Source organism: Macrosteles quadrilineatus, unplaced genomic scaffold, assembly GCF_028750875.1.
Source record: "Macrosteles quadrilineatus isolate MER2022 unplaced genomic scaffold, UCM_ALF_1.0 Scaffold_9__3_contigs__length_116548681, whole genome shotgun sequence".
Classification (NCBI taxonomy): domain Eukaryota; kingdom Metazoa; phylum Arthropoda; class Insecta; order Hemiptera; family Cicadellidae; genus Macrosteles; species Macrosteles quadrilineatus.
In genome coordinates, this window is record NW_026542602.1 from 14,590,589 (window position 1) to 14,616,752 (window position 26,164).

A 26,164-nucleotide genomic window follows, 5' to 3' on the forward strand; every position below is an offset into this window, starting at 1 on the left:
AGTTGACTGTTATTCCTAAGTACTTAAATTCGGACACTCTCTCAAACGTCAGGTTGTCGACTTTTAATGGTCCCATATCCTCATTTTGAATTCTTCCCAAAAGAAAAAGTAGATAGGTGCTATAAATTGTGTCATTTCTAGATTTTTAATTAATAATAATAGAAATAAAATAAAATCATCAGGGATTGAGGTAAGGTAGTGTTGGTGGTTTTAACATTTTTATTTACATCATTATCAATCAAGGAACTATAATACAACATTAGTGTTTTAAAATATCTTGAAGATACTGGTGAACAAATTAAATATTACATAGTACACAAATTTGAATACTTGTTTTTGTATGAGTTGTCACCGAACATTAATTTTTTTGTTAAATAAATTTGTAGTGTCATAAGATGTTAAGTTTAAGTACCAACTCCAAATCAACTACCCGTACCTCCAAAAAATTAGTGGTCTTTGAATTCAGAGATAAAATTATTTTGTAAATATTTTCTCTTTTACAGTTTACTTTCAAGACAGGTTTAAGAGTTCACCTTAGCTAAATATATTGTAAACTATATTTTGATCACATCAAAGTCTCCACATAAAGATATGCTGAATCATTGAAAAAAGTTTTGGGAAGGCCTGAAAAAAACTAAGCGTACATGACTGATTAGCTTTAAAATACTAAAATGTATAATTAATTTAAGGTATTGTACCTTTTGTGAAAAACACAAATGAGTTGTAAAAGTAACTTAACAAAGTAAAAGCTCTAGAAGACATGAAAATATATAAAGATAAAATAACACACTTAGATACAACATAAGTATCTATAGGAATCATACATTGTTAACCCTTCAACTGGCAATGGGCAAACTCTGTCATGGCAAGGCATTTTTGGCGATTTTGCAGTCATGCTTTTGAAAATTCATTGCCAGTTGGAGGGTTAAAAAGTTGTTCATACTTTCTTACACTATAATATCACAATAAATATCAGTAAAATCATTCAAGAGAAGCAACACAAAAAGCTACATTTTTTTTAAGGATAGCATGGTAATAATAATGATTCCTATACCTTAAGTAAATGGCTCTTAATTAAGATCTTTAATATAGAGATTGTTCCCTGTAGAAGGCAACATTATCCATATAATTTGCACAAATCAACAAAGCAATCCGTACCTAAAACTCAAATATTTATTTGAATCCAATAAAATGTAACTAAATTTATCTTTAGGCAGGAAGAATGCCACTTTTTTCTAAGGATAATACTAACCTCTTGTTGTGGGTGAGTCAGTGGCTCAGTTGGTGTAATGAAGAGCATTGCAATTATAATCAATGCTAGAAATTGTGCAATTGTGCTTTAGTGCAGTCACTTAGAATTGATCAGTACAGTACCAGTTGACCCCATGCACTGCTTGATATGTTCCTCACGTAGACCTGCCCCAGGGGCTCATATGGACTGGCAAGGTGAAGGTTTTAAGGAGGCTGCTAAACTTGATTTAAATATTTAAATAAAGATCGAAGTGTTAGGAAAATTAATTAACTTAATGTGTATGTTTGCGATTGATTCAAATATCAGGGAAAATTTATAAAACTAAATATTTGTAATCAAGTCAATAATTTTGTGTGGCAATAATACTTACTACATTTTTACACAAATTTTAAATATGTAATATATATGATTAATTTCTTCAATTTTATGACGTTATCGTCTACACTCTTAACTAGGTTATGTTAGGATCATTTTTCTATCTTAAAGATAATTAGTAGTAGCACACTGTAGTTTTCATATTATGAAATAAAACAACCCCCCCCCCTTAAAACAGAATTAAAACAAGCTATACCCTAATGCAAGAGTTTCAGCAATAAAAATGTTTACACTTTCCAGAAAATATAAATTCATAATATCAAAATCATTATATATAGAATTGACTAGACGTTAGAAAAATGTTGCATGTCATTAAGCACAAAACAGTAAAAAGTAGCAAGTGCATTTTGACTTTTAATTGTAAAACCTAAGCTACTAAGGCTAAAAATTTGTAAAGGCAAAGAACTTTAAAAAATATTTTGCTCTTCAAGCATATAAATAAGCAATAAGGAATTTTAAACTAAAGCAAAATATGAATAGAAATAAAGTAGATGCCTAATTTTTAACGAGGGCCTGTCAACTGTCTTTTGTATCAATCTTCTAACAAATTAGTATAATATTTATAGCATGAACTTGGTATGCTTTATAAGCAACGCGTAAGCTCACATAAAAGTATGTTCATCTTCAATAAAATAATAAATTGAGTATAAGACCAAATTTGTAGGATCACTAATCTAACCTCATTCACTCTTAGCCTATGTGTGATGTGACCATTATTGTGCACCGACACACTGACACATTCATCTACAGCTAGTATCACAGTTACAATTCATCATGTGTTTGTGACGGCCTCAGTCTCTCCTCTACGAAGCTGATGATCTTGTCAGCCTGTTGTGTAGTGATCTCCACACCTCGCGCACTGTGAGACTGCGGTTGGTAGAACTGCACAGTTGGGTACGCAGACACTCCAGCGCGTTGACACACCTGATAGTGGCTGTCACAGTTCACCTTCCCGCACTTCACTCTACCCTCCAATTTCTGAAAATAGGTGCAACTGTTATGCCTAAAAGACCCAAATATTAAGCGTTATAAGATAAGTAACATAAAACGAGACCTACTTTTATAACTAGTTACGCAAGTATAACTTAACTGAAATAGTTGAAAACTGTGCTTGACATGTGCTGCACTCTAACCGCTACTCTAGGGTTCACCACTATTGTCACCAGCTTTAGGTAAGCACTGTATGAAGATTTAACTCCCGTCTTAATCAACTCACCTGCTTATATGTGGCAGAGTTTGGTGGGAGAGGCCAACATAACATGGCCGGTATACAGCTCAAGCGGCAGTTATAATTGGAGGAATTCTTTGTCTCCAATCAGGCATTTTGCTACCTTTTCTTCATGATAAATGTTTAATTGTTACTAGTGTTAACTCATTGTTACTAAGCTGTATTCCTATACATCTAAACATATAACAGTGTCCCTATAAGCTGATTTCCCCACCTTAGCGACAGTGGTAAACTCCGGAGCGAAGGCGTGACAGTGGCCGCACCATGGAGCGTAGAAGTCCACCAACCACGGGTCCGAGCCTTCCACAACCTCCTGGAAACTCTCAGATGTCAACTCTACCACGGCCGAGGGTAGGAAGTTGAACAGCCACTGGCGGATGGACTTGGCATCTCTGTGATAACCACTGTACATCCTGCATAGACACGAAGGATTTAGAGATATTGTGTTGGTATGGACCATTTCAATCAGGATTGCGTGTGACAGGGATGAGGGAAAGGCTTCCAACAACACTTAGAGTCACACTAGACGCAAGTGGTATTAAATTAATCCAACGACAATCAAATGTTGAAATGACTGAACAAAATAACTAAGGAGAGAGAGTAAGTTATATAAGAGAAGGATTCTTGTGCTGAGTGCATCCCGCTTACCACACTTACTATCAAACACAATGAGTGATTAGTGATTACTGAAAATAGTTAATCTTAAAAAGGCTATGTATTACAGCTAAGACAATAGTTATTTGTGAAACTAGTGAGAAAAGTGAGCAATTGACTCACTCGAGAGAAATCCTTACTCAGGAGCCGTAGGCGAGTGAGGAATGTTTTCTCGAGTGAGGCAATTGTACTTTGAACTCGAGTTGCATATTATACTTTTCCTACAGTTACCATAAAACAAATAAATTGGTCAAGAAACATAACCTATTTTTTCACAGAAGTGAACTTTTAATATAATATTTAATGTGAAGTGAAAAATACAGTACAACAGCTAGGACCAGCTGATTTACAGCCAGTGCTGCCAACGTATTTCGCGCGCATACGACATTGCCTGCATGTTACGTGCTCACTATTTCGTGCCTTCACGTTGCAAATCTGGAGTGAGACAAAGTAATTAGAGTGAGACAATATTAACATTGTCTCACTGATGAGCAAATTGGCCACTTTGCTTTCTCAAATCAGTGAGAGAACATGTACATTGTTAGGTAACTGTAGGAAAACGTAATTCTTCATTGCTATGAACTATTAGCAGCGTCAAAGAGATAATCCTATATGTGCATTTGTTGTGTGGTGATATAAACTCAATTCTATAGAGCCTGTTAGAACCCATTTCTTGTAAAAGATAACAAAATCTTGTGAAATCTTTCTCCATCTGAAAATTGGTGACAAATCAATCAGATTCATGACCATCAGTATTATTAAAACCAGAAGAAAGGTTCACTAGTTATTCTTTTATGTATTTGAACATAAACTCCACACATATCATGGAGGTTAACTTACGCTACAGTGTTAAACCCTGTACTGCCCGTGGGGTACAGTCTGATGGTGGGGTAGCTGTGGACCCCTTGTTGTCTACACAAGTCTGTCTCTTCTTCACAGTTCACTTCTCCAACAAACACATTCGCCATGTCTGACACCATCTGAGGACAAACCAAAGAAACATTAGAAAGAAACTGTTGGGGTTATAAAATAACTTACAGATTTCAAGACCCAATGAAGAAGGCGCACTAAATCAGCAGAAGTGGAGATGTTTAGTTGGAGAGGTTAAAATATATTCTTGGGTATAGTTGGAATTAGGTGTGGTGTAAGTAAATAATTCTTTTGGTTGAACCCTTAGTTCCATCTCTTACTGATTAATAGTGGGGAGCGAACTGGTCTAATGGTTAGAGCGTGGGACTTAGGTCCATGAGGTCCTAAAAAAATTATAAAGAAAACTGTTTTATAATATTTTTTGTCTTCTGATATCCCTTTTGGATTACCTAATCTTCCAATTAACACATTGAGAGTAATTGATTTATAAATATTGGTGTGGTTTGAAAATATGTCTACTATTTACAATTCACAAAATTTAAGCGATTTTAGGGGAAGAAATCCATCCCCTCTCCTTGATCTTACCTCTAAAGCAATAGCTCAACAGCTGAGGTTTTCAATATGTCAACCAGCTGTAACACACATTAATCAAAAAAAGTAGTAGGGGTACTTTCCCTTAAACCTGCATTTTGTGAACGGACTATGTATAATAACCTGACCTCATACAACAGATAACTTTACCAGCTGAAGGCAACAGTAACAGGTTATGTGAGTACCTTTGCCAGTTTCCTCCACTGAGGTCCCAGCTGTTGACATGGCCCGCACCAAGGCATGAAGAAGTCCACAAGCCACACAGAGTCTGGAGTCTTGCGGCCGACAGATGTGTAGAAGGTCTCCTCTGTCAGTTTTATAACTGCAACACAAACTTACGAAATAGGAGAAAACAACAATTCAAAAAATTTATAAATAGCAGGATGGCTACAGAACTCCTGGAAAAAAAGTTTACACATTTTCCTGGCAGCAAATTCTGGTTTTTCCTGTTGATGTGGCATAAAACATGCTATAGTCTACAAAAAGTAGTCCTTTCAGTTTTTAGCTAAATTTAAATGTTGACAGAAAAGGCAGAAAATTGACAGAAATCGATTTACATCAGTGCTTTTGTCTAACTACCTTAATTTGTTGCTAAAACTTTATCATGGAAATGTCAACTTCTATCCACACTGTCCAGAGTCAAAGATACTACACAACTGAAATGTTACCTCTAGGGTTGATGACATCCTGAATGAAGTCTATTATGCTGCTGGCAGAATGTTCGCCTCGGAAAGTCTGCGAAGGTCGGGACTGGTTGAACAGCATTGTTGTAGGATACGACTGTACGTTGTGTTGACGACACAGGGCCGCATGTATCGTACAGTCCACTGTGCCGAACCTCACTACAGGAGAGAAGTGTTGACTCGCCTTACGCAGCTCAGGCAACAGACGCAGACACGGAGGACACCACGGCGCGTAGAAGTCTATGAACCACGCACTGTCCCCATCTGTGACAGATATAACATTGATGTAGGAATGTGTCATGTCGTAAATATTTGATAGACCGGGAATAACTTAAACTCGGAGGACACATTTTTAAGAAACTAACCAATTTTTTAAAATTAAAAATAAACTTGAAACAAAAATCTGTTAGTTGTGCAAGAGGATGATCATGTATCCTGTCTGTGGCAAGACATCCAATGAAAAAAAATTAGGGATGGACGGGATTGAATTTTTAGTTCGGGACGGGACGGGACGGGATTTTTATTTCCTTCCCAATTTTCGGGACGGGACGGGACGGGATTTTTTTCCGTGCATAAAAAGAAAGTACTGTATTGCAGTTACCAAAAAAAGACATACGAAATCAATTTTTACCATTTGTGGCACTGATCTATAAAAACCAAAAAATGGGTAACAATTTCCAGGTACCTATAGTAACTTGTGACTCGCGGGTCACGGGGTTATCGTCTGTATGACTCACGGTCACGGCGAGATCGTCGTCATGACTCGCGATCACGGCGCGATCGTCGGTATGACTCGCGGTCACGACGCGATCGTCGTCATGACTCGCGGTCACGGCGCGATCGTCGGTAGGACTCCGCGGTCACGGCGCGATCGTCGGTATGACTCCGCGGTCACGGGGTTATCGTTGGTATGACTCGCGGTCACGGCATGATCGTCGGTATGACTCGCGAACACGGCTCGATCGTCAGCATGACTCCGCGGTCACGGCGCGATCGTCGTCATGACTCGCGGTCACGGCGCGATCGTCGGTATGACTCGCGGTCACGGCGCGATCGTCGGTAGGACTCCGCGGTCACGGCGCGATCGTCGGTATGACTCCGCGGTCACAGGGTTATCGTTGGTATGACTCGCGGTCACGGCATGATCGTCGGTATGACTCGCGAACACGGCTCGATCGTCGTCATGACTCGCGGTCACGGCGCGATCGTCGGTAGGACTCCGCGGTCACGGCGCGATCGTCGGTATGACTCCGCGGTCACGGGGTTATCGTTGGTATGACTCGCGGTCACGGCATGATCGTCGGTATGACTCGCGAACACGGCTCGATCGTCAGCATGACTCCGCGGTCACGGCGCGATCGTCGTCATGACTCGCGGTCACGGCGCGATCGTCGGTATGACTCGCGGTCACGGCATGATCGTCGGTATGACTTGCGGTCACGGCGCGATCGTCGGTAGGACCTCGCGGTCACGGCGCGATCGTCGGTATGACTCCGCGGTCACGGCGCGATCGTCGGTATGACTCGCGGTCACAGCGCGATCGTCGGTATGACTCGCGGTCACGGCGCGATCGTCGTCATGACTCCGCGGTCACGGCGCGATCGTCGTTATGACTCGCGGTCACGGCATGATCGTCGGTATGACTTGCGGTCACGGCGCGATCGTCGGTAGGACCTCGCGGTCACGGCGCGATCGTCGGTATGACTCCGCGGTCACGGCGCGATCGTCGGTATGACTCGCGGTCACAGCGCGATCGTCGGTATGACTCGCGATCACGGCTCGATCGTCAGCATGACTCCGCGATCACGGCGCGATCGTCGTTATGACTCGCGGTCACGGCATGATCGTCGGTATGACTTGCGGTCACAGCGCGATCGTCAGTATGACTCGCGATCACGGCTCGATCGTCAGCATGACTCCGCGATCACGGCGCGATCGTCGTTATGACTCGCGGTCACGGCATGATCGTCGGTATGACTTGCGGTCACGGCGCGATCGTCGGTAGGACCTCGCGGTCATGGCGCGATCGTCGGTATGACTCCGCGGTCACGGCGCGATCGTCGTCATGACTCGCGGTCACGGCGCGATCGTCGGTATGACTCGCGGTCACGGCGCGATCGTCCGTAGGACTCCGCGGTCACGGCGCGATCGTCGGTATGACTTCGTCTCCTGCGTTCGCGGACCTATCGCTCGCAATAACGGCGTTATCGGCACTCGCGAAGCGGAAAAATCGCCGACGATCGGACCAAATCCCGTCCCGAAAAATTCCCGAGTCAAATGTAATCCCGTCCCGATAATCGGGAATATTTTTTTCCCGAAAAATTCCCGAAATTTCGGGACCCGTCCATCCCTAAAAAAAATAAATACAAGAGGGGATGTTTCGTTTAATACACCTACCTAATCTTAAAACTATAATGGCCTTCACATAAAGCACAAGTTACAATTTTAAACAAGTGTACTACCATTGCATAAGTAGGAAGAAAAATTCAATTTGAATAAGTAATTTAAGGGGAAAAATCTAAAGCTTATCATAAAAAAATGAAACCTGTACCAAACTAATGATATCGGCAACCAACCTATCTTTAGTTGATACAATTTTTGGAGAGGAAGGCAATCTACCAGAGACAAGGCTACATCGGAAGGGACGCTGCAAGAACAGAAGAGCGCTCCCGCACTTTTCAGATGTGGAAAGAAAGCTGGGAAAGGGAGACTCGAGGATGTTGGACTGCCAGACTCATCAGACAGGTCCAACCGTGGGTGGAACGGCGGCACGGTGGGGTTGACTATTACCTCACGCAGTTCTTGTCAGGTCACAGCTATTTTCAGTCGTACCTGCACTTGATGGCCAAAACGAATTCACCTGACTGCATTTACTGCCCATGCATTCCCGACGACGCGGAACACACTTTTTTCCGCTGTCCACAATGGGATATGCTTCGCCAGGAGGCCATTCAACATTTTGGGGTGCTGTCGATTGAATCGATTTGTGAGACCTTGCTGAAGGGTGAGGACAACTGGGACTGCTGGTCGCACTTTGTCCGGAATGTCCTGCAAGCTAAAAAGAACGATCTAGATCGGAACATAGTCTAGATTTGATAAGAAATAAACGGCTAGACACGGCGTAAGCCCCTCGGGCGTAGGCAAAGTCGGCCTAGTTCTGATGAAGTGCGACAAGTGTTCCCAGGCTAGTGTCCGAAGAGTAGAGGAGGTTTTTAGTGGGTAGTCTCTGGGCCTTAAGCCCATTGGAGTCCCACACTACAGGCTAGCAACCTGTGTGCATAAATGCATTTTCCCACCTCTCCCTTAAAAAAAAAAAGTTGATACAATTTAAAATACCATTATCTTTAACATGAGTTTATCTGTCTACAAGGATTCCAGGTCTGTGTGTAAAGCATGGTGTTACATTTCAATTTATAAAAAAATTTTAGTACCGGTAACCACATTACACTCATAACTCATCAGGTATAATTATCATATTTAGTTAAATATTCTTTCTAGATTCTTGCAAAAATAAGCAATATTGATCTTTATTACATCTTGCATTCGTTAATATCTGAGGTTATAGGATTGTGAACTAATAACTATCCATCACAAAGAACAACCAGTGTTGCCAACCTTGAGCCTGCGTGACCAGCTGAGGGAAGAGTTGCTGTGAGAGTGTGCGTAGGTTGGTAGCACTGGCACTCTCCCTGGCAAACTGTGACACACTGATGGCGGACGGTGTTCCATGAAAGAACTCGTAACCTCCTCCAGGCTTGAACACGGCAAAGGATGGGTAGCGGGAGATGGAATAGTCCTCACACAGCTGACGGTGTCGGGCACAATTTACACGTCCTGTGACAAAACAAAGTATAATTCCTCTGAACTCACAAGATTATAAAAAAAAATTCTACATAGTTTATAACCACTTTAAGGAAATCTCCTTTTTTCCTGTAGTTATAAATTAAAATTAAAACCCAAAACATTGACACCTTGGCATGTACAGCTTAAAGAGTTTTTGGTACTCAAATGTATTTAATTCAACTTGAAAAATTTGAACTTCTTTTATAGCTGAATTGCTGACCCTATTGAAGAAAATCATACAATTATTCATTCGCTTGGAAAAATTACATTATAGATGAGTAAGATTTGCTCGCATGCTAAAACTGTTCAACTGTTGTATAAAAAAACTGCCAACAATTTTCTTTAGATAGGTACTAATAATAAAATTGAAATCATCAAGATCAACTGAACCCTAAAAATAAGTTTTAGGTAGTTCCCATGTTTACAAAAAAAAATCATAAAAAAAATTTAAAAAGTAAGATTTTTTTAAATTTATTGTAAATTATAGGCACTATCAGTCTCGATTGCAGGATGAATTGTATTGCACCATTGTATCTTAAAATTCCCCCAAACACACATAAAGAAACAATCATATTTATTTACATACCAAAAAAGCATTGTTTGTTATTTTTAAATGCTAAGTTAACTAAACATGATTTACTGACCAACGCGCATGTCGCTTAACATTGATGGAAGTTTTCTAATTTCCAAGTCAAGCTCATTGTCCGCTCCAACAGAGAAATCAACCAACCATGAGGTCCGGGACCCAAGCTCTAACTGAGTGATGATATCCTAAAACACAACAAAGAATCAACATTTATTATTATACTGAATAAGGTCTACTTACATTCTGTTTTGGGCAGTCTTTTAACACAGTATAGATAAATACAGTACCGTACATAAAAATAGCCTACACAGGAAAATTCTTTGCTAAATACTACTTACAAAAAAATTTCCAAAATGAATTTTAACTTTTAACAGATTTTTCACAAAGGTTAAGGGTTTAGTCATCCTTATGGAAAAGCTGAAGCCAATTTTATCGTTAGTTCTGTACGTCCAACTGTAGAGGTTGTGTTTTGTTTACAATTTGGTTCTTGTTATTTTAGTAATTTAAAACCTCATTTAACCAAATAACACGATATAATCATAATTAATAACCCATCCTCTAGTTATACAACCAAATAGTAAAGCACAAATCATGAAAACAACCCTAAAATAATAGAAACAAAATTTTGTCTACCCAGCGATCAGTGTGTATGTACATGAACTAGACACAAAAAACAAACTTCAAAATTTACAATGGGATGAGGAATCTACTTGTCTTTTGCTTAGTGTATGGTATAACTTTGCACAAGGGCTAAGATTTTAAGGATTTTAAGGATTTTGTGGAATTATTGTTGGCAAGAAAAGAATACTTCTTTGGTTGAAAATTTTGCCAGTTACAGTGAAGTACCTTAATTTTTTGAGTATAGAGCATAGTTTGTGTTTCATGTGCCAGAGTGGACACTTTGCCATCGGTAAGCCTGCAATTCTCACAAAAATCCTTAAAACCTTTCGCAAACTTAACAAACTAAACTAAAAAGTAGCCACACTCAACCTGACAAAAATTCAATTTCAAAATAATCTAATATATAAAATTCTCGTGTCACAGTGTTTGTCTGCAAACTCCTCCGGAACGACTTCACCGATCGTTATGAAATTTGGTGTGTAAATTCTGTAGGTATGCGAATAGGAAGTAAACTATTTCCCGTTTCGAAATTCTTAAAAGGGCTCCGCCCCAGTGGCTCTGGAGTTTCCCATGTTAACCTTATGAGAAATGGAATTAATGAATCTTAACAGCTGTTTCAATTAAATAGCATTAAAGTTACAAGGATTACCAACAGGGTGCAGCACTATTATTTCTCGGAGTTTGGGCTCTACAGAGCATTTGGATGTCAAGTTAAATCACATGTTTTTATTATTTGTAATTTAATATTTATAAACAAAACAAATACATCTGTTATTATATTGCTAAGAAGTTATTATTCAGGTTTTGTAATGTAGTTAGAGGCTAGGTTTTGAAATGCATGGTTAAGTATTTAAGTTTAATCTGTGTTTTTACAGTGAACAATGCCAGCAAGGCGAAGAGGGTCAAATTTTGGCCGTCTAACGGCTGGAGCTATACAAAGGCGAAATCTAAGAGCCCAAAGGACAGACGTCCAAATTCAACAGGAAAATGAAGTTGTGCGCGTGAACATGTCGCAATTGCGCGCATCACAGTCACAAGATGATCGCGCTGAAAGAAATGAAGAAAGACGACTACAACAAAGACAAGCGCGTCGATACGTAGTTGAAGCACGCAGAGAAAATGACATACGACGACAACAAGTGCATCAAGCTTTTATATCGCATACATTCCGTCGTCTAGCATTTGAGTATGAACCCGACGTTAAATATTTTGATCATTCCAAAGTGGCGATTGGTGATATGGACAATGAATGTGCGAATTGTAAGGCGCTTAAATTCAAAAATGAGCCAGCCGGGATGTGTTGCGCCACAGGTAAAGTGCAACTACCAGTAATTGAATCACCACCTGAACCATTGAAAGGTTTACTTAATGGTACGCATCGTGATTCTAACATGTTCCTGAAATCAATTAGAACATTCAATTCATGTTTTCAAATGACATCGTTCGGAGCAACAGAAATAGTTAACAATAATGCTGCAGATGGTCAACAATTTAATACAACGTTCAAAATCAAAGGCCAAATTTACCACAAAGTAGGCTCATTGCTTCCTATGCCAAATGAACCACATAAATTTTTACAAATTTACTTTATGGGTGGCGAGGACACCGAAAGTGCGCAAGCCAATCGCGTGGATGCACGTTTAAAATACAATAACCTTAATTCACAATTTGCCAGACGTATTCTCGGCGAGCTGGACGATTTATTGAATGAGCACAATGAATTGTTGAAATTGTTCAAATCACACATGCACAAATTGCAAAGCGACAATCACGCAATTATCATCAATCCTGATAAAACACCATCTGGAGAGCACATTCGTAGATTCAATGCACCTGTTGTTGACGACGTTGCTGGAATTATGGTTGGCGACCGTACAGCTAAGCGTGAAATTGTTATTCGCAAAAGAAATAACAATCTTGAGTTCATTGCTGATACACACCGTTCATACGACGCTCTACAATATCCACTAATGTTGTATAAGGGACAAGACGGATATTACATAGATATTAAACAAAAAGATCCCGCTACAGGAGCCGAAACAAACAAGAAAGTTAGCTCGAAGGATTTTTATGCGTATCATCTGATGATTAGACGCGATCATGACAACGTCATTCTACGGTGCCGTGAACTTTGCCAACAATTCATGGTCGACATGTACGTGAAAATAGAAAACGAACGACTACGATATTTACGATAACGTTGGGTAATACAATTGGACTACTTATATATAAGTTGATATTTAGGGGAAACCTATAACTTAGGCGATACGAAGTTCGCCGGGTCAGCTAGTCTATATATATAATTCTGAAAGACCAAATTTTTACCAGAAAATTGTGGACGTCTGGTAAGTCGCAGAAAAGTAGGAGGGGTCTTAAATTAAAGGTCTTGACCCCAGGGACTCGGGAAAAATAGCAGAATTCCTATAAAGTTACCAGAAAACGAGATATAATGTAAAATATCCACCATAAGAAATGCATGGGGACTGAAAAACGTCTGCATTCTATCAGCTGTTACTTATTTTTGCAATGTTTACATTTATTCCGAAAGTCAATGTTGGTAAATAATGTTTCAAAATGAATTGTGTTTAATTTTTTTGTTTTCCGTTTTTATAATGAGTGAAATAACTAGACAGGGTAGGGGAAGACCTGCAAGACGTGAAAGAGTGTCCAGGAATTCAACAGACTTAAGAAATGCTAAAGAGAACGTAATGTAGGGCCTAACTGTGAAAGAAATACAGAAGCTGTTTTACAACCTGTCTTTAGAAGAACGCTGGAAAATGAGTTGAGTGTTGTTTCTCACAATCTAGGTCCTCAAGCACTTGCATGCATTGTGGCGCACTTCGCAGAGGATGCCACAAATGGACATTTCAACGCATGTTGCCACAATCGACATGCCACAACCACAAGTAAATGACAAATTAAAAGAACTGGTTTTACATGATTCAAACTTCATAAAAAAACATAAGGCAATACAACAGTGCAATGGCTTTTGTGTCACTTTCCGCTACACAAAAAGAGATTCTGGAACATGGGCCTTACTGTCTTAAAATTCAGGGACAAATTCATAGATATATATTTCTGACTTAATTCCGCAAAATGGGGAGTTGCATTCATAATAATCCTACTAATATTATAAATGAGAAAGTTTGGATGTATGTTTGTGACAAAGGAACGCGAAAAATACTGGTCGGATTGGGCTGAAATTTGGCATGATGATAGCTCACATTCCCGATTAACATATAGGCATATTCTTATTTCAAAAATCCTTTCGGGCTCCGCCCCAGTGGCTCTGAAGTTTCCCGTGTTAACCTTATGAGAAATGGAATTATTGAATCTTAACAGCTGTTTCAATTAAACAAGTTGGTTCTGTTCTATGATGTTCAATAGCATTAAAGTTACAAGGATTACCAACAGGATGCAGCACTATTATTTCTTTTACATTTATGACAACAGCTAATTTGCAACCAAAAGGTGAGTGAGCGTAGCGAACAAACTTCAACCAGGACGTGATTGAGCCATGCGAACGAGATAATCTTGAAAATTAAGAAGTTAAACGGGGCAAAGCCCGCGGGTTACAGCTAGTTAATAATAATTTTAAGCTTTACATTTGGTTCTCAAAATGGAAACTATTAACAGAATTCGTAAGATTACAAAACAAATCTTTAATTTTAAACTAGAAAAGATGTGCAATGTTTGGCTGTGTATGATTTCAGCTCTGATTCGTCGTTCTCCGGGCTCAGGCCAAACCATGTGCACGTTTCCATTTGTAACTATGTTGTGTTATTGATTTAATCATTATTTTACAATTGTATTTCATTGACACATCAGAAGCAACTAATATACGACTCCAACGGAAGCCAAGATATAAAACAAGAAACACTGTTAATTTTAAGTAACATAAAATTGATAATTTTAAAAACATATTTAGAATATTTGTCTTTTTATACATGGTCTTTTTGTATTGTAGTCTAAATTAGGGGCTATGGCCCCTACAGGCTACTAGTATACAAATAATTACTTAACGGTTGGAAATAAAACTTGAAGGATTGCCCTGTCCATAGTCCATGACTTATACTTAAAATAGCAACAACAAACTCAAGAGGTTTTGAACATACATGGAACTTTTCAGGGTCAAGTTGTTGAAGGTCCGGCAGATAAGTAAAAACTTCCTTCACCATATCTCTAGGATTGTCACTCATCACTATTCTGGTGGCAAAACTGTCTCCGTCTGGCGACCTGGAAATGTTACGATAAACATAGGTAGCTGACACTTTACTCAGTATAAATAACATCAACTCTAAATGATTATTAAATCAATATTTGGTAGGTCTAAATGGCATTAAAATGTATATTTTTTATTAAAACTAAAAACTTTAAGGACAAGGCTGATCTAGTGAATAGAGTGCAATATTAGCTTACAGGCCTGGGTTAAAATCCTGCAAATCAATAGCTCTAATCTCAATCTGATGAGGGTATTTCAGGGTCCACTTTACAAAAAAATAAAACTTTATAGGAAGTCAAGTTTTACATGCATTGAAACTAAAGGACTTTAAAATGGCTTCAACAACATTGATCTAAGTCAGATAATTTGTATTAACTATTTAATGAGGAAACAAACAAAAATAGAACAGATGATATCTGGGAAATGTGAAATCAAGAAATCGTTTAACAGGAAATCGTTCTCGTCCATTTTACATCACTGAGTCCTAAAATGTATGAGAGATCACTTACTTTCTCCAGAAGACAGTACTGGTGTACTCTCCCTGAACCAGCTGAGGGCAGATTGGCACTAGTAGACATTCTACTGTTGCAACACCCACCACCCCATTCTACAACAGACGAGCATCATTGTAATGACAAAATGTAACTTTGACTTTGGATAATACAATTACTTCTTATCCAGTTGTAAAATCTTAAGTCTGTTTTTTTGATAGTTTCTTCCTGGTTACACTGATGGGCACTGATGACGACTTACCCTTTGGTTATGATAACAGAAGATATTATAACCTAGTAGTTTTCGAGCAATCATTCCATAAATTCATACAAGTTGTATGTACAGTTGATAAAAAAAAAAAATTAACATCAAACACACCCATCCTTTACTGGACAAAAACATACCTCAAAATTGTCTACAGATGATCCACAAATCTATTACAAAGTATTTTCGAAATAAAGTAAATGAAATGAAATGAAAAATTATTTATTTTACCAGGCAAAGTTAGAGCTCTTTCTTACACTAAAGTAGAGTCCTGATATTCCGAATCCTGTTATTCTACAATCCAAGACGTTAGTACAAAGCTTCACGAAATAGAGCATATTTTCTGCATTCACCGTGAAATCGTGAATATCTTCTGCGGCTGCAGAGACATTATCATCATGTTATGCTGAAATGTTCGCACATATATTTGCAGAGGCTTTCTATGATTGGGAAAAAAAGTTCAGCTCGACAAAATTTAAAACATCTTTTGCAGTCAAGATGAAATTTTGAACATCTTTCGCAGTCGCAGAGACACCACCATCGTCTCCAGTAATTGTGACAAAACTGTGAACATCATTGACGAGACGATCGTGATTATCAAGTCCGGAGATCCGCTTATTCGAAATTCCTGCTCGTTCGAACAAGATTCGGTCCCAGTTGGTACACAATAATTGGACTCTACAGTATAATGTACTCATTGCTAAATATTTCTTAGACAAAAAGTGTTGTCAGTAGGTTGATATCAATGTTGTATAACATCAACACAAAACGTAACAAGTTAAAAAAGAATGTCCCACATATGAAGCAAATATATTTACTAATGTCAGTTTTTCTAAAACCATAACATCTTACTAAATTTAAGTCTTGATCAGCCTTATTTATACACATTTTCTAAATCTAAATGGATTCTTTAAAATACAATTTGTGCAATGGTTACAAAGGCTAACAATGTAAATTTCACCAAAACTCTATCACTAATGATAGTGGTTTAAATACCTTTACCTACGACCGTTTTTTAAAGTAGCCATTTCAGTTCAGTTCCTAGAATTGAAAAGTTTCACTTAACAGCTGTTTACTTTCATAACAGCATAGTTTTTCTCATAACAACACGGGTAACGGACCAATGAGATTCAAGGATTGAGAGAAAAGAAGTAAAATTGTAATGCTTCAAACGTCAACTAATCAGCTGTTCAGCTAATCAGTTGACAATTTTAATTTTTGATCCGTCTTGTTCCTGTTGATACTCGCGTAATTTTAACCTAAGTTGGTGGTTAAAGGAAGGTAGATTAAACTGATTTAAACATTTCAGTTTTAGTGAAAGTGAAGTTTACGAGATAGAAATGAGACCACAAACTGTTTGTGCTAATCTTATGCCACCAAAATCGAAACAAAGGTATGAAATTACATACCAGCAAGGCAGCAATTCATTAAATGGACGAAACAAAATAAGGTTAGATTGATAAATGAAAATGTGCTTCTGATTTATTTTGAAAACCTCTTAACCATTGCTTCACCCAACTCGTTGTGGACCACATATTCGATGCTGAGATCTAACTGTAAACTATTTCACTATATTATTCAGTTGTCCAAAAGAAATATGCAATATTTCTCTAATTGTACCTGATACAGTATTTATGGTAAGAATGCTGCTAGCAGAAGCTATTGCCTGAAAAATAGTAACGTATTATTTAACAAAATTTTACAAACACGTAATTACATGAAATCAGCTGATTATACAATAAGTCGTTGCACCACTTTCAGTGGCATGACAATCAACGAAAACATAACCTCTCTAAGAAGTTATGAGTAAAGATTGTTAGTAATCAAAAACCAGATTGTTATTAATTAAAAAACGGTCGTAGGTAAATTAGTGTACGCAACTCACGTTAATAGTCTTTACGACACTCGTAGAAGTTTTTTCTACTCGTGTCGTAAAGACTAACTTAACGCAATCGTTGCGTAAACTACTATAATTAAATACCACGATGAAAAACTCAATCGATCATCACCTACCAGAGCCGCTGCCAGCCTGGTCCGCTCGTCATCTGCTAGACAGTCAGGCAATGACTGTCCATTACACAACAGTAACACCCAGCTGTGACGCCCTGGCTCTCCTGTCAAAGTTGCCCAGTTGTCTGCCGACTTGATCTCATGTACCTCTGTCTTGGCCCGGTCCAGAACAAACCTTGTCAGTGGTTCCTTGTAGCGGGAGCCTGCGTAGCGCTCGTTCTACAACAGAAACCGTGCCAAGGTCAGAGCCGTCTTTAAATTATATCCCTTGTTCCATTTCACATTCACAGTGCAGTACAAAGCATCCATATGCTAAGTATTTCAAATAGCAATCTTGGCAATACAATCCTACCTAAAAACAACAGGACCTGCAAAATGATACGGCCAATTATACCTACCTTTAAGGAATTGCCTAGAACATCACTATTGTGTAATGACGGTATTATGTTTACTTTGTCGTCAGGCATTCACATTCATTGTTAGAAATTTACATTACACGGCACAATCAAACAGTTGCATTGCACAGTACAAATGTGACCAACCTCGTTTAGTTTGTCGTGTTTTATAGGTAAACATTAGGTAACATTAGTCAGACTTGGGTAAGTGGACGGAATAATAACAATAGTTGACATTAATACCGGGTGTCCAAAACCACCCGTACACCCCTTTAAAAACGATGGAAACCTTTTCTTACAAACAAAAAATAATACAGAACTAGCAAGTTTGGCACGGTCTACCAAATGCTCTTAATTTCAAATCCAAAATCACACCGGAAGTGGCTTTTTCAGACCGGAAGTAGACTTTTTTAAATGTAAACTACCAATTTTGATTACATAATCGGATTCTACGTTGAAAAATACATAACTTTTGTCTTAAACATTTTTTGAAAAAAACTTTTCTATTCTACGTTTTCTACCTCTAATCCCCTATTATAGTCAATAATTTTGGGTCATTCATCTGCCAAAGTTACTTGAAACAATAAAAGAGAAAAAGAAATAACTAAGATTACATAAAGACATGTGATAAATAGAATCAGCTGTTCATTATAAACACTATAGTAATTGAGTAACAGCTGGTCTACACATTGCTTAGTTTCATTTTATTTTAAAAATAAATCATTTGTTTTTACATTAAAGTGGTCAAATGTAAAAACAAATGATTTCAAAAAAAATTTAATCAAGCAATGTGTAGACCAGCTGTTATTCAATTACTAAGGTGTTTACAATAAACAGCTGATTTTATTCATCATATGTCTTTATGTAATCTTTGTTATTTTTTTCCTCTATTATTGTTTCGAATAACTTTGACAGATGAATGACCCAAAATTATTGACTTTAATGGGAGATTAGAGGTAGAAAACAAGTTTTTTCAAAAAATGTTTCAGACAAAAGTTGTGTATTTTTTAACGTAGAATCCGATTCTGTAATCAAAATTGGTAGTTTACGTTTAAAAAAGTCAACTTCCGGTCTGAAAAAGCCACTTCCGGTGTGATTTTGGATTTGAAAATATCACCATTTGGTAGACCGTGCCCAATTTATCTAGTTCTGTATTAGTTGTTGTTTGTAAGAATAGATTTCCCTCGTTTTTAAAGGGGTGTACGGGTGGTTTTGGACACCCGGTATAACCATTGACTATACACAGAAATAATTTCTGTTATAGTCAATGATATAACTCAGACACACACAGGTTTTTTGGGTTAGACTGTGGAGGTTGACTGTGGGAAGGAGACTGACATATAATGTAGGTGAACTAGAGAGGGTAGCCTATCAGGTGAATTTTGAAACTAAATGCCTTTATTGAAAATTGTACGATGTTTTATCGTTACTTGGCATGATGTGCAAATAGTAACTAAACCAAAATTGAAACAATTGATATTCGTATATTAGGCCTACACCAACCAAAAAACTATTCCATGTGGACAATGATACAATTCAAAGAACTATCTACTCACCGAAGGATACATGATGAGTGAAGGATAAGAGCGTATGTTCTGTTGCCGACATAAGGCCCAGTCTTCCTCACAGTTGACGGCCCCGAACATGACGACACCCTCGAGATCCAAGGCAAGTTTACGCCACTCGGGAGCGAGGTCATGACAGTGAGAGCACAGTGGAGAGTAGTAGTTGACAAACCACTGGACTCCGGACTTGGTCACCAGGGAGTCTGATTGAAAATTATTTTTTTAATTTTTCTTTTGTACAGGTTTGTTGACTGCATATGAATATTTTTCTTTTTTTTTCAAAATCGAGGTTGAGTAACTAAATACAACCTGTTGTTAGATCCATAATTATAGACCAATACGAAAACGACAAATGGGTCTTCAATTCCATCTTTAACACGTTCGCTGCGCTCAGTACGAGCCTAGTGTCGGTCAAAAGGTTGACCTATACCACGTTAGCGTGTAGTGTGTGACTTGCTTTCTTCACTGTTGAGTTGGTTCCCGCGTCTCGCTCCCGCCGAGGCGGCTGGGTCGGTACTGACCCACGTTACCGTGAAGGCCCCTCGCTGTGCTACTTTTGTGTGCTTTATGATGTCATATTCAATTTCAATTAACTTTTAAATCATTTTATTTCAATAATATTAGACCTAACATTTCAAATCTTTTATATCTTTCATCTTTGTTAAATAATTCAATTTTTTTTACTCTGGTTCTTGATGAGTCAGCAGTGACCCATGTATATGACGTCACATTATGAAGTCATAATTAATTCCAATCAATTGATATACTATTTTATGTTGATTATTTTATGATAATGACTACATATATCTTTAGAACATATATTTTTAGTCACATATACACAATGTATTCAGTGACATTTCAATTTTTTTCTGACTCTGGCTCCTGGTGGGTCAGTACTGACCCATTAGTAAGACGTCACTTTTTGGCGTCATATTCACTTTTGATCCTATTTATTATATAATATTGTATTTCAGTAAGGACACAAAAAGGAATGTTATACAACAATAAAGTTTTTTAGCAATACGGTTTGATTTTATAATTTCCTTTAGCAGTGAACGTGTTAAAGTTTAAGTGGAACACTGGAAATACTGTTTTAGAAACATGTTAGTTAGCTGCACAGAATTGTGTTTTAAGTTTTTAGCTTTTTCAACAAGTTAGTTATAGTAAAATAAATAAACATACCGTCCACAAAAGTTAATTGATTGGTCAAAAATATACTCTTTTGCACCAGGGCTGCAATTACTGTACTTATCTTTCGAACATAACCTACTACAGTATTTCAAATCAGTGCTTTGTTTTTGTGTTTAATAGATACTTAAGTGTTTAATTATATTTAAATCTTGTTACTAAATTAAACATTCACTAAATTACAACAACAATATTTACAGTAACATCTCAATTACGATTTGAAATACTGTAGACTGAATTACTGGTGACAGATCGGTCATAAAAGAATTCTTCTTATTGAGGTTTGAGACATCAGGACGCTAGGTTCTAACCCAGAACCGATTTACACATTACTTTAAGCTAGTCCTAGAGGATCATGTCATTATCAGTATCACATACATAAACTCAATTGGTTATTTAAAATTGGCAGATTTTAAACCGGGATCTCGGGCTCCGAAGTACTGAGCTCTACCACTAGACCAGCTAGCACCCCAGGTTTGAGGTTTGAGATATCAAAGATAATAGTAAAACGTTAATAACATAATCGTAAAATAGGAGATTTTTAAAATGAACTTGTTGCCAACAATTGTTATAATTTATCAACAATTGTTACAAGGCTCTGACAACCAATTGTTATTCACACTAAATAAAAAAAAAATTAAACTAATAGCCCTACCTGTGACTTGATATTACATTTACTATCACCCGAAACAAACAGACTAGGCCTACAAAAATACTCACCAAAATCGGCCATGTTCAGCGTAACTATCTGCGGGTCGTCGTCGTAGATGCCAAAGTGATCTCTGTAGTAAGAGTAACTGTGGTACTGACTCTGACTCCATGAAGAGGGGGTTTCTTCCCCGTGAAGGTCGTATTGCTTCCGCTGACTAGGGTCTTTCAGTACTTCATATGCTCTTGTTACCTTGGCGAACTTCTCGTTGGCGTCTGGGTCATCCTGTGACAAATACCGTTACTGAATATTTAAGGTAAACTTTCCTTTAAATAATTGTTTATTATGTACGGCTGATCTGCATGAGAACATTGAACCAGTTTTCCACGTTATTTTGGTTCAGATAGTTTCATACCCCAATTGCAAAAGTTGAGGGTATAACCTCTATTTTTGGAAAGATCCAATTTATTCAATGATGTTGCTTTAAAATCTATGCTTCTGCAGTTTATTTCTCGGTAAGGTTGAACTACAATGAATTTTTTGTGTTCTCGCCCCACTACAGTTGTACACAACGGCAACACAAAACTCAATTTAAATTCACAACGTTGTCTTTTTGATACTTTACTGATTGTTATTATTGTTAATTATTTACACAGGTAGTTGTTATTAATTGTTGTTAATTTTTCACAATGTTGTAACTGTTGTAATTTCACCCACATTGTTCACCACCACCACCACCATAATTTCTTACGCATCCATATCATGTTTTCTTTTGTATCTTTTTGCTTGTATATCTTATCTCATGTATTATTTTGTAAAATGGCGATTGCTGTCAAAATAAATAAATAAATGACAGCTGAGTCACACTGTGAAATTGTTCCTTCTAGTTTATCTAACTTTTCCTACTAATTTATTCACATACTAACAGAAGATTCTTTTTACATATAGGCTAGGCCTACCTACCTCAGTAGATTGGCCAAATAACATTAAATTCAAATAATAACAACTTAGAATATGCAACTATAACAACAATAAATAAGAGATAACCATATACAAATTGAGTTGATAACATGCATATCAAATACATGAATAAATAATCAACTAAACTAACAAGTTACCTAATTTAGTTACAAAATCTAAATCATTTTAAATTCTCTTTGGTTATTAGCTAAGGCCCAGGCTAAATAAAACAAAAGGGTTTTTTCTAATCCATATAAGGCTGTAAATAAAAGTTTCCATTTAAATTAATAAATAAAAACTGAGTTAGTAAAAGATGTAATTTAAAACATCAGAATATTCATTTATAATCACTATGAAAGATAGTACCGGTAGGTATTAAGATAATCTCTAATACTTCTTCGAGTGCTTTAAAGCTCAGCAGCTACAGAAGATAGAGCACGTACTTCAGACATAATACATGCCTAAGTGAACGTCATGCAACAACAAACTAGAAACAGTTCAACATCTCTCCAGAGATTCCAAAGGTTTATTTCCATAACAGTACAAACTGATGAATATTTACCAAGCCTGTAGCAGGACTTGTTACTTAGAAAGTTCTAGGCCTAGTAAAAAAGATTAAGAAAAAGTTATAGAAATGAGATGTTATAATTTTACATATTTTAAGTCACGGTATAGGCTTATAATTAATTTTAATTATAATACATGCAGCAGGTTTATAGTAATAAGTCAAAATAGTAGGCTATGTGAAAAAGGGCAGCGACAAGACCATTGAACTTGTTAGTCCACAAATTACTACTAAGATTTCCACCAAAGATAACTTTTTATTGTTCTCTTCTTATTTTTAAGAACACTCAGTCTGTTGCCTTATTACATACATTGCTGTCGCACTAGAATATACAGTCCTGTCATAATTATTGTTTTGTTAACATTGTCATTTTTGCATTTATTATTAGCTTGCACCCATCTTCTTTCAAATCATTTTATGAAACTGTCTACATATCTTGTCATCGTGTTATGCATGTACTGTCACTGCAGCAAAGTTGTTACTGCATGTTTTCATTTCAATATTCCTGCACAGTCCATATTAGTCATCGTCTTGTATTAGCATTGTGTGGTATTTTCAATTTTTCTTGTTAGCCATCTAAGTTTGCTTTCAATTGTATATTGGTGTTACACCGTTGGAATGCAAATAAGTAAATAAATTTTATAGTAAGTAACTATTTTATATTGAGGAGTGAGCTGTCCTAGTAGTCTAGCGGTACTTCGATTCCTGAGGTACTGCGTTCAAATCCTGCTAAATCACCAATGGATTTTATCTAAGTGATAACGCCGAACCCCTAGGTCTAGACTTAATTAATATGAAAAACAATTCCGGATTAGAGCCTAGCATCTTAGGGCAACACAAATTTATATGATATCAAATATTAATTAATCTTATCGATCTTCTTATTTATTAGTGAAATGTATTACTTGGAGTACTGTATCTTACATTTTTTTAGTACAGTATGACCCAGCTGTCTCGTCCATTGATGGATAGGCCTATCACTTTATACCTCCTATTCTGTTAAAAAATTTTAATTTAGTTTACGTTAAAACAAACACTTAACATTCATTACAACCATAATTACACACTACCATATATCTATCAATCTTCCATATATGCCTACCATATACCATTATACACCAATAACTAGATAGGCCTAGCCTACATTAAGAGCTACTTACCAAGTTTTTATCTGGATGCAGTGTGACTGCCAGCTTTTTAAAAGCTTTCCTAATCTCTTTGTTGTCAGCATCTTTTGTGATTCCGAGAAGTTCATAATAATCTGTACCCGACGACAGTGAAATGCAGAGCAATACCAACAACTGAGTGACCAACCTGGAAACGGAATAGAACTTTATCCATGGGCTACTATTAAAATAATTAAGTGTTTTTTTTTTCAAAATCAATCAGGACTCAGGATCACTATAGACTTGGCCTATTTCTTTATCAAAAGTGACCAAACATGCTTTCAAAGACTTTAGGCTTTTGAAAATTTAGGTGGGGTTAGGCTTAAGTAGACAATGATTGGTCTCCGTCACTGCAAGCTAGATCAAAATACAGTGCCAATGACCAGTTAACTTAGATGATTATCGACCTCCTATTGGGAGAACTGCGGACGGACAGGAGTTTCAAAACTTTTTGAGAATGTCTAGTGCTAAGTTAATTTTGAATTACAGTAGCAGACAGTGCACTGAGTCAAAGCTAATGACAGCATGGGAGCAAAAGGACTGACACTGAGGGCGTGGCACGTAGTCACGTGGTGGTTGGTAGGCGCGGGGGTAGCAGGGAAGTACCAGTATTGTAAACAGTATAGAAGTACCATACAGAAACATTGTGTTCGATCAGCATTTGTTTAAGTACTTATAATGTTTATAATAATGTTTGGAACACCCTTTGATCTTTACCGACTTCTGGTGGGTAACAAAATTTCTGTTGTAAACACTAAAAAACTGATTCTAACATCAAAATTCTACCTTTAAAAGTAGGCTAGTGTTTCTTCGTTGTAATTTGTTGTAATCATGTGTTCCTAACTCCGGGGTAAACTGAACTTTAGGAATCTTAAATTAATTTAGTTAGGCCTAACTTACTTAAGTACAATCGCTTTAACAGCATAGTTGGTATTTGGTACAACCGAATAGTTAAAGGAATGAGAGATACGGATAATAACCCTAACCTAGTAACAAGAAGTTTGCCGGATAAGTTAAATCCTGAGAAGTCAGAAGAGCGTAGATAGCTCGTGACACAGTTGATTAATGGAATTTAAATATAATACCACTGGTCAAAAAACCAAATTATCTTGGGCAGTAACAAAACAGAGCTTGCTGCCATCTGTCATCTTGCTTATTCAGCACTAAGTTTAATTGATAATTGTTCCCACTAGGGTGTCAATGTAACTTAATATAAATCTAATCTGTTTTAGGCGGGGTAGCGAGCTGGCGTAGTGGACTTCAGTCCCTGAGGTCCTGGGTTCGATCCCCGCCAAGTCACCAATGGATTTTATCTAAGTGATAATGCCGCAACCCCTAGGTCTAGCCTGAAGTAATGTGAAAAACAATCCCAGGCTCGTGCCTAGCGTCCTAGGACTAAAAAATCTGTTGTAAGTTATAGGCCTAGTCCTACTTAAAATTTAATTAATATGAATATCCACATTTTCAATTGGGTACATCAGGGAGGGGACATTAATTACAGTCAGGGTAGTTATGACATAAAACTAAATTCTAAGGTGCACTTTTGAGGTTATATTTTTGCTAGGCCTACCTTTGGTTTATTAAATAAAGACTCAAAACTTAAAATGTCACTTACATTTTGTGGTTGGAAAGCGAGATTGGTCTTCAAAATTGCGAACTATTATGTAGGCCCCAGTTAGTTTAATAGGCTAATGCATAGCATAAGGTTGAACAAGTTAGTAGCCTTTATACTGACATGTTTACTACTTCATCTGACGAATACAGGACAGCAAAGAACCACCTACGCTCGCACTTGAGTCAACTCCAACTGAGTGAAAATTATTCCGTTCCAAAATTATTATTAACAAAGAGGAAATACAAGATTGAGGAAGGTCTTGCACGCCACACCTAGGCCTAGAATAGAATAGAAATAGAATTACAATTTGGGAAACAATACAACTAACTTAGCAGCAGCCGACTTATGCCTTATGCCAGTCAGAACTCAG

At 37.4% G+C, this 26,164-nt stretch overlaps 1 protein-coding gene across 1 annotated transcript; it reads right to left on the bottom strand.

The window, feature by feature from the left end:
• Positions 1-124: 124 nt before the first annotated feature.
• LOC129003040 (dnaJ homolog subfamily C member 10-like) lies at positions 125-26,111 on the bottom strand. The gene is made up of 14 exons (XM_054431243.1): positions 25,795-26,111; positions 24,174-24,327; positions 21,560-21,773; positions 19,643-19,854; positions 17,695-17,910; positions 15,435-15,532; positions 14,819-14,939; positions 10,141-10,267; positions 9,269-9,487; positions 5,639-5,917; positions 5,156-5,292; positions 4,350-4,489; positions 3,070-3,268; positions 125-2,605 (listed from the first exon to the last, which is right to left on the bottom strand). Coding segments are annotated over exons 1-14 (2,334 nt in total). The 5' UTR covers positions 25,797-26,111; the 3' UTR covers positions 125-2,389.
• Positions 26,112-26,164: the final 53 nt, after the last annotated feature.

Bases quoted from the DNA above. Each gene is read 5' to 3' on its own strand.
- LOC129003040 (XM_054431243.1), bottom strand. The intron at 15,533-17,694 runs GTAGGTGATGAT...CGTCTGTTGTAG, and splicing joins CCAGGCTGGCAGCGGCTCTG to AATGGGGTGGTGGGTGTTGC. The intron at 5,293-5,638 runs GTAACATTTCAG...TTTGTGTTGCAG, and splicing joins GGATGTCATCAACCCTAGAG to TTATAAAACTGACAGAGGAG.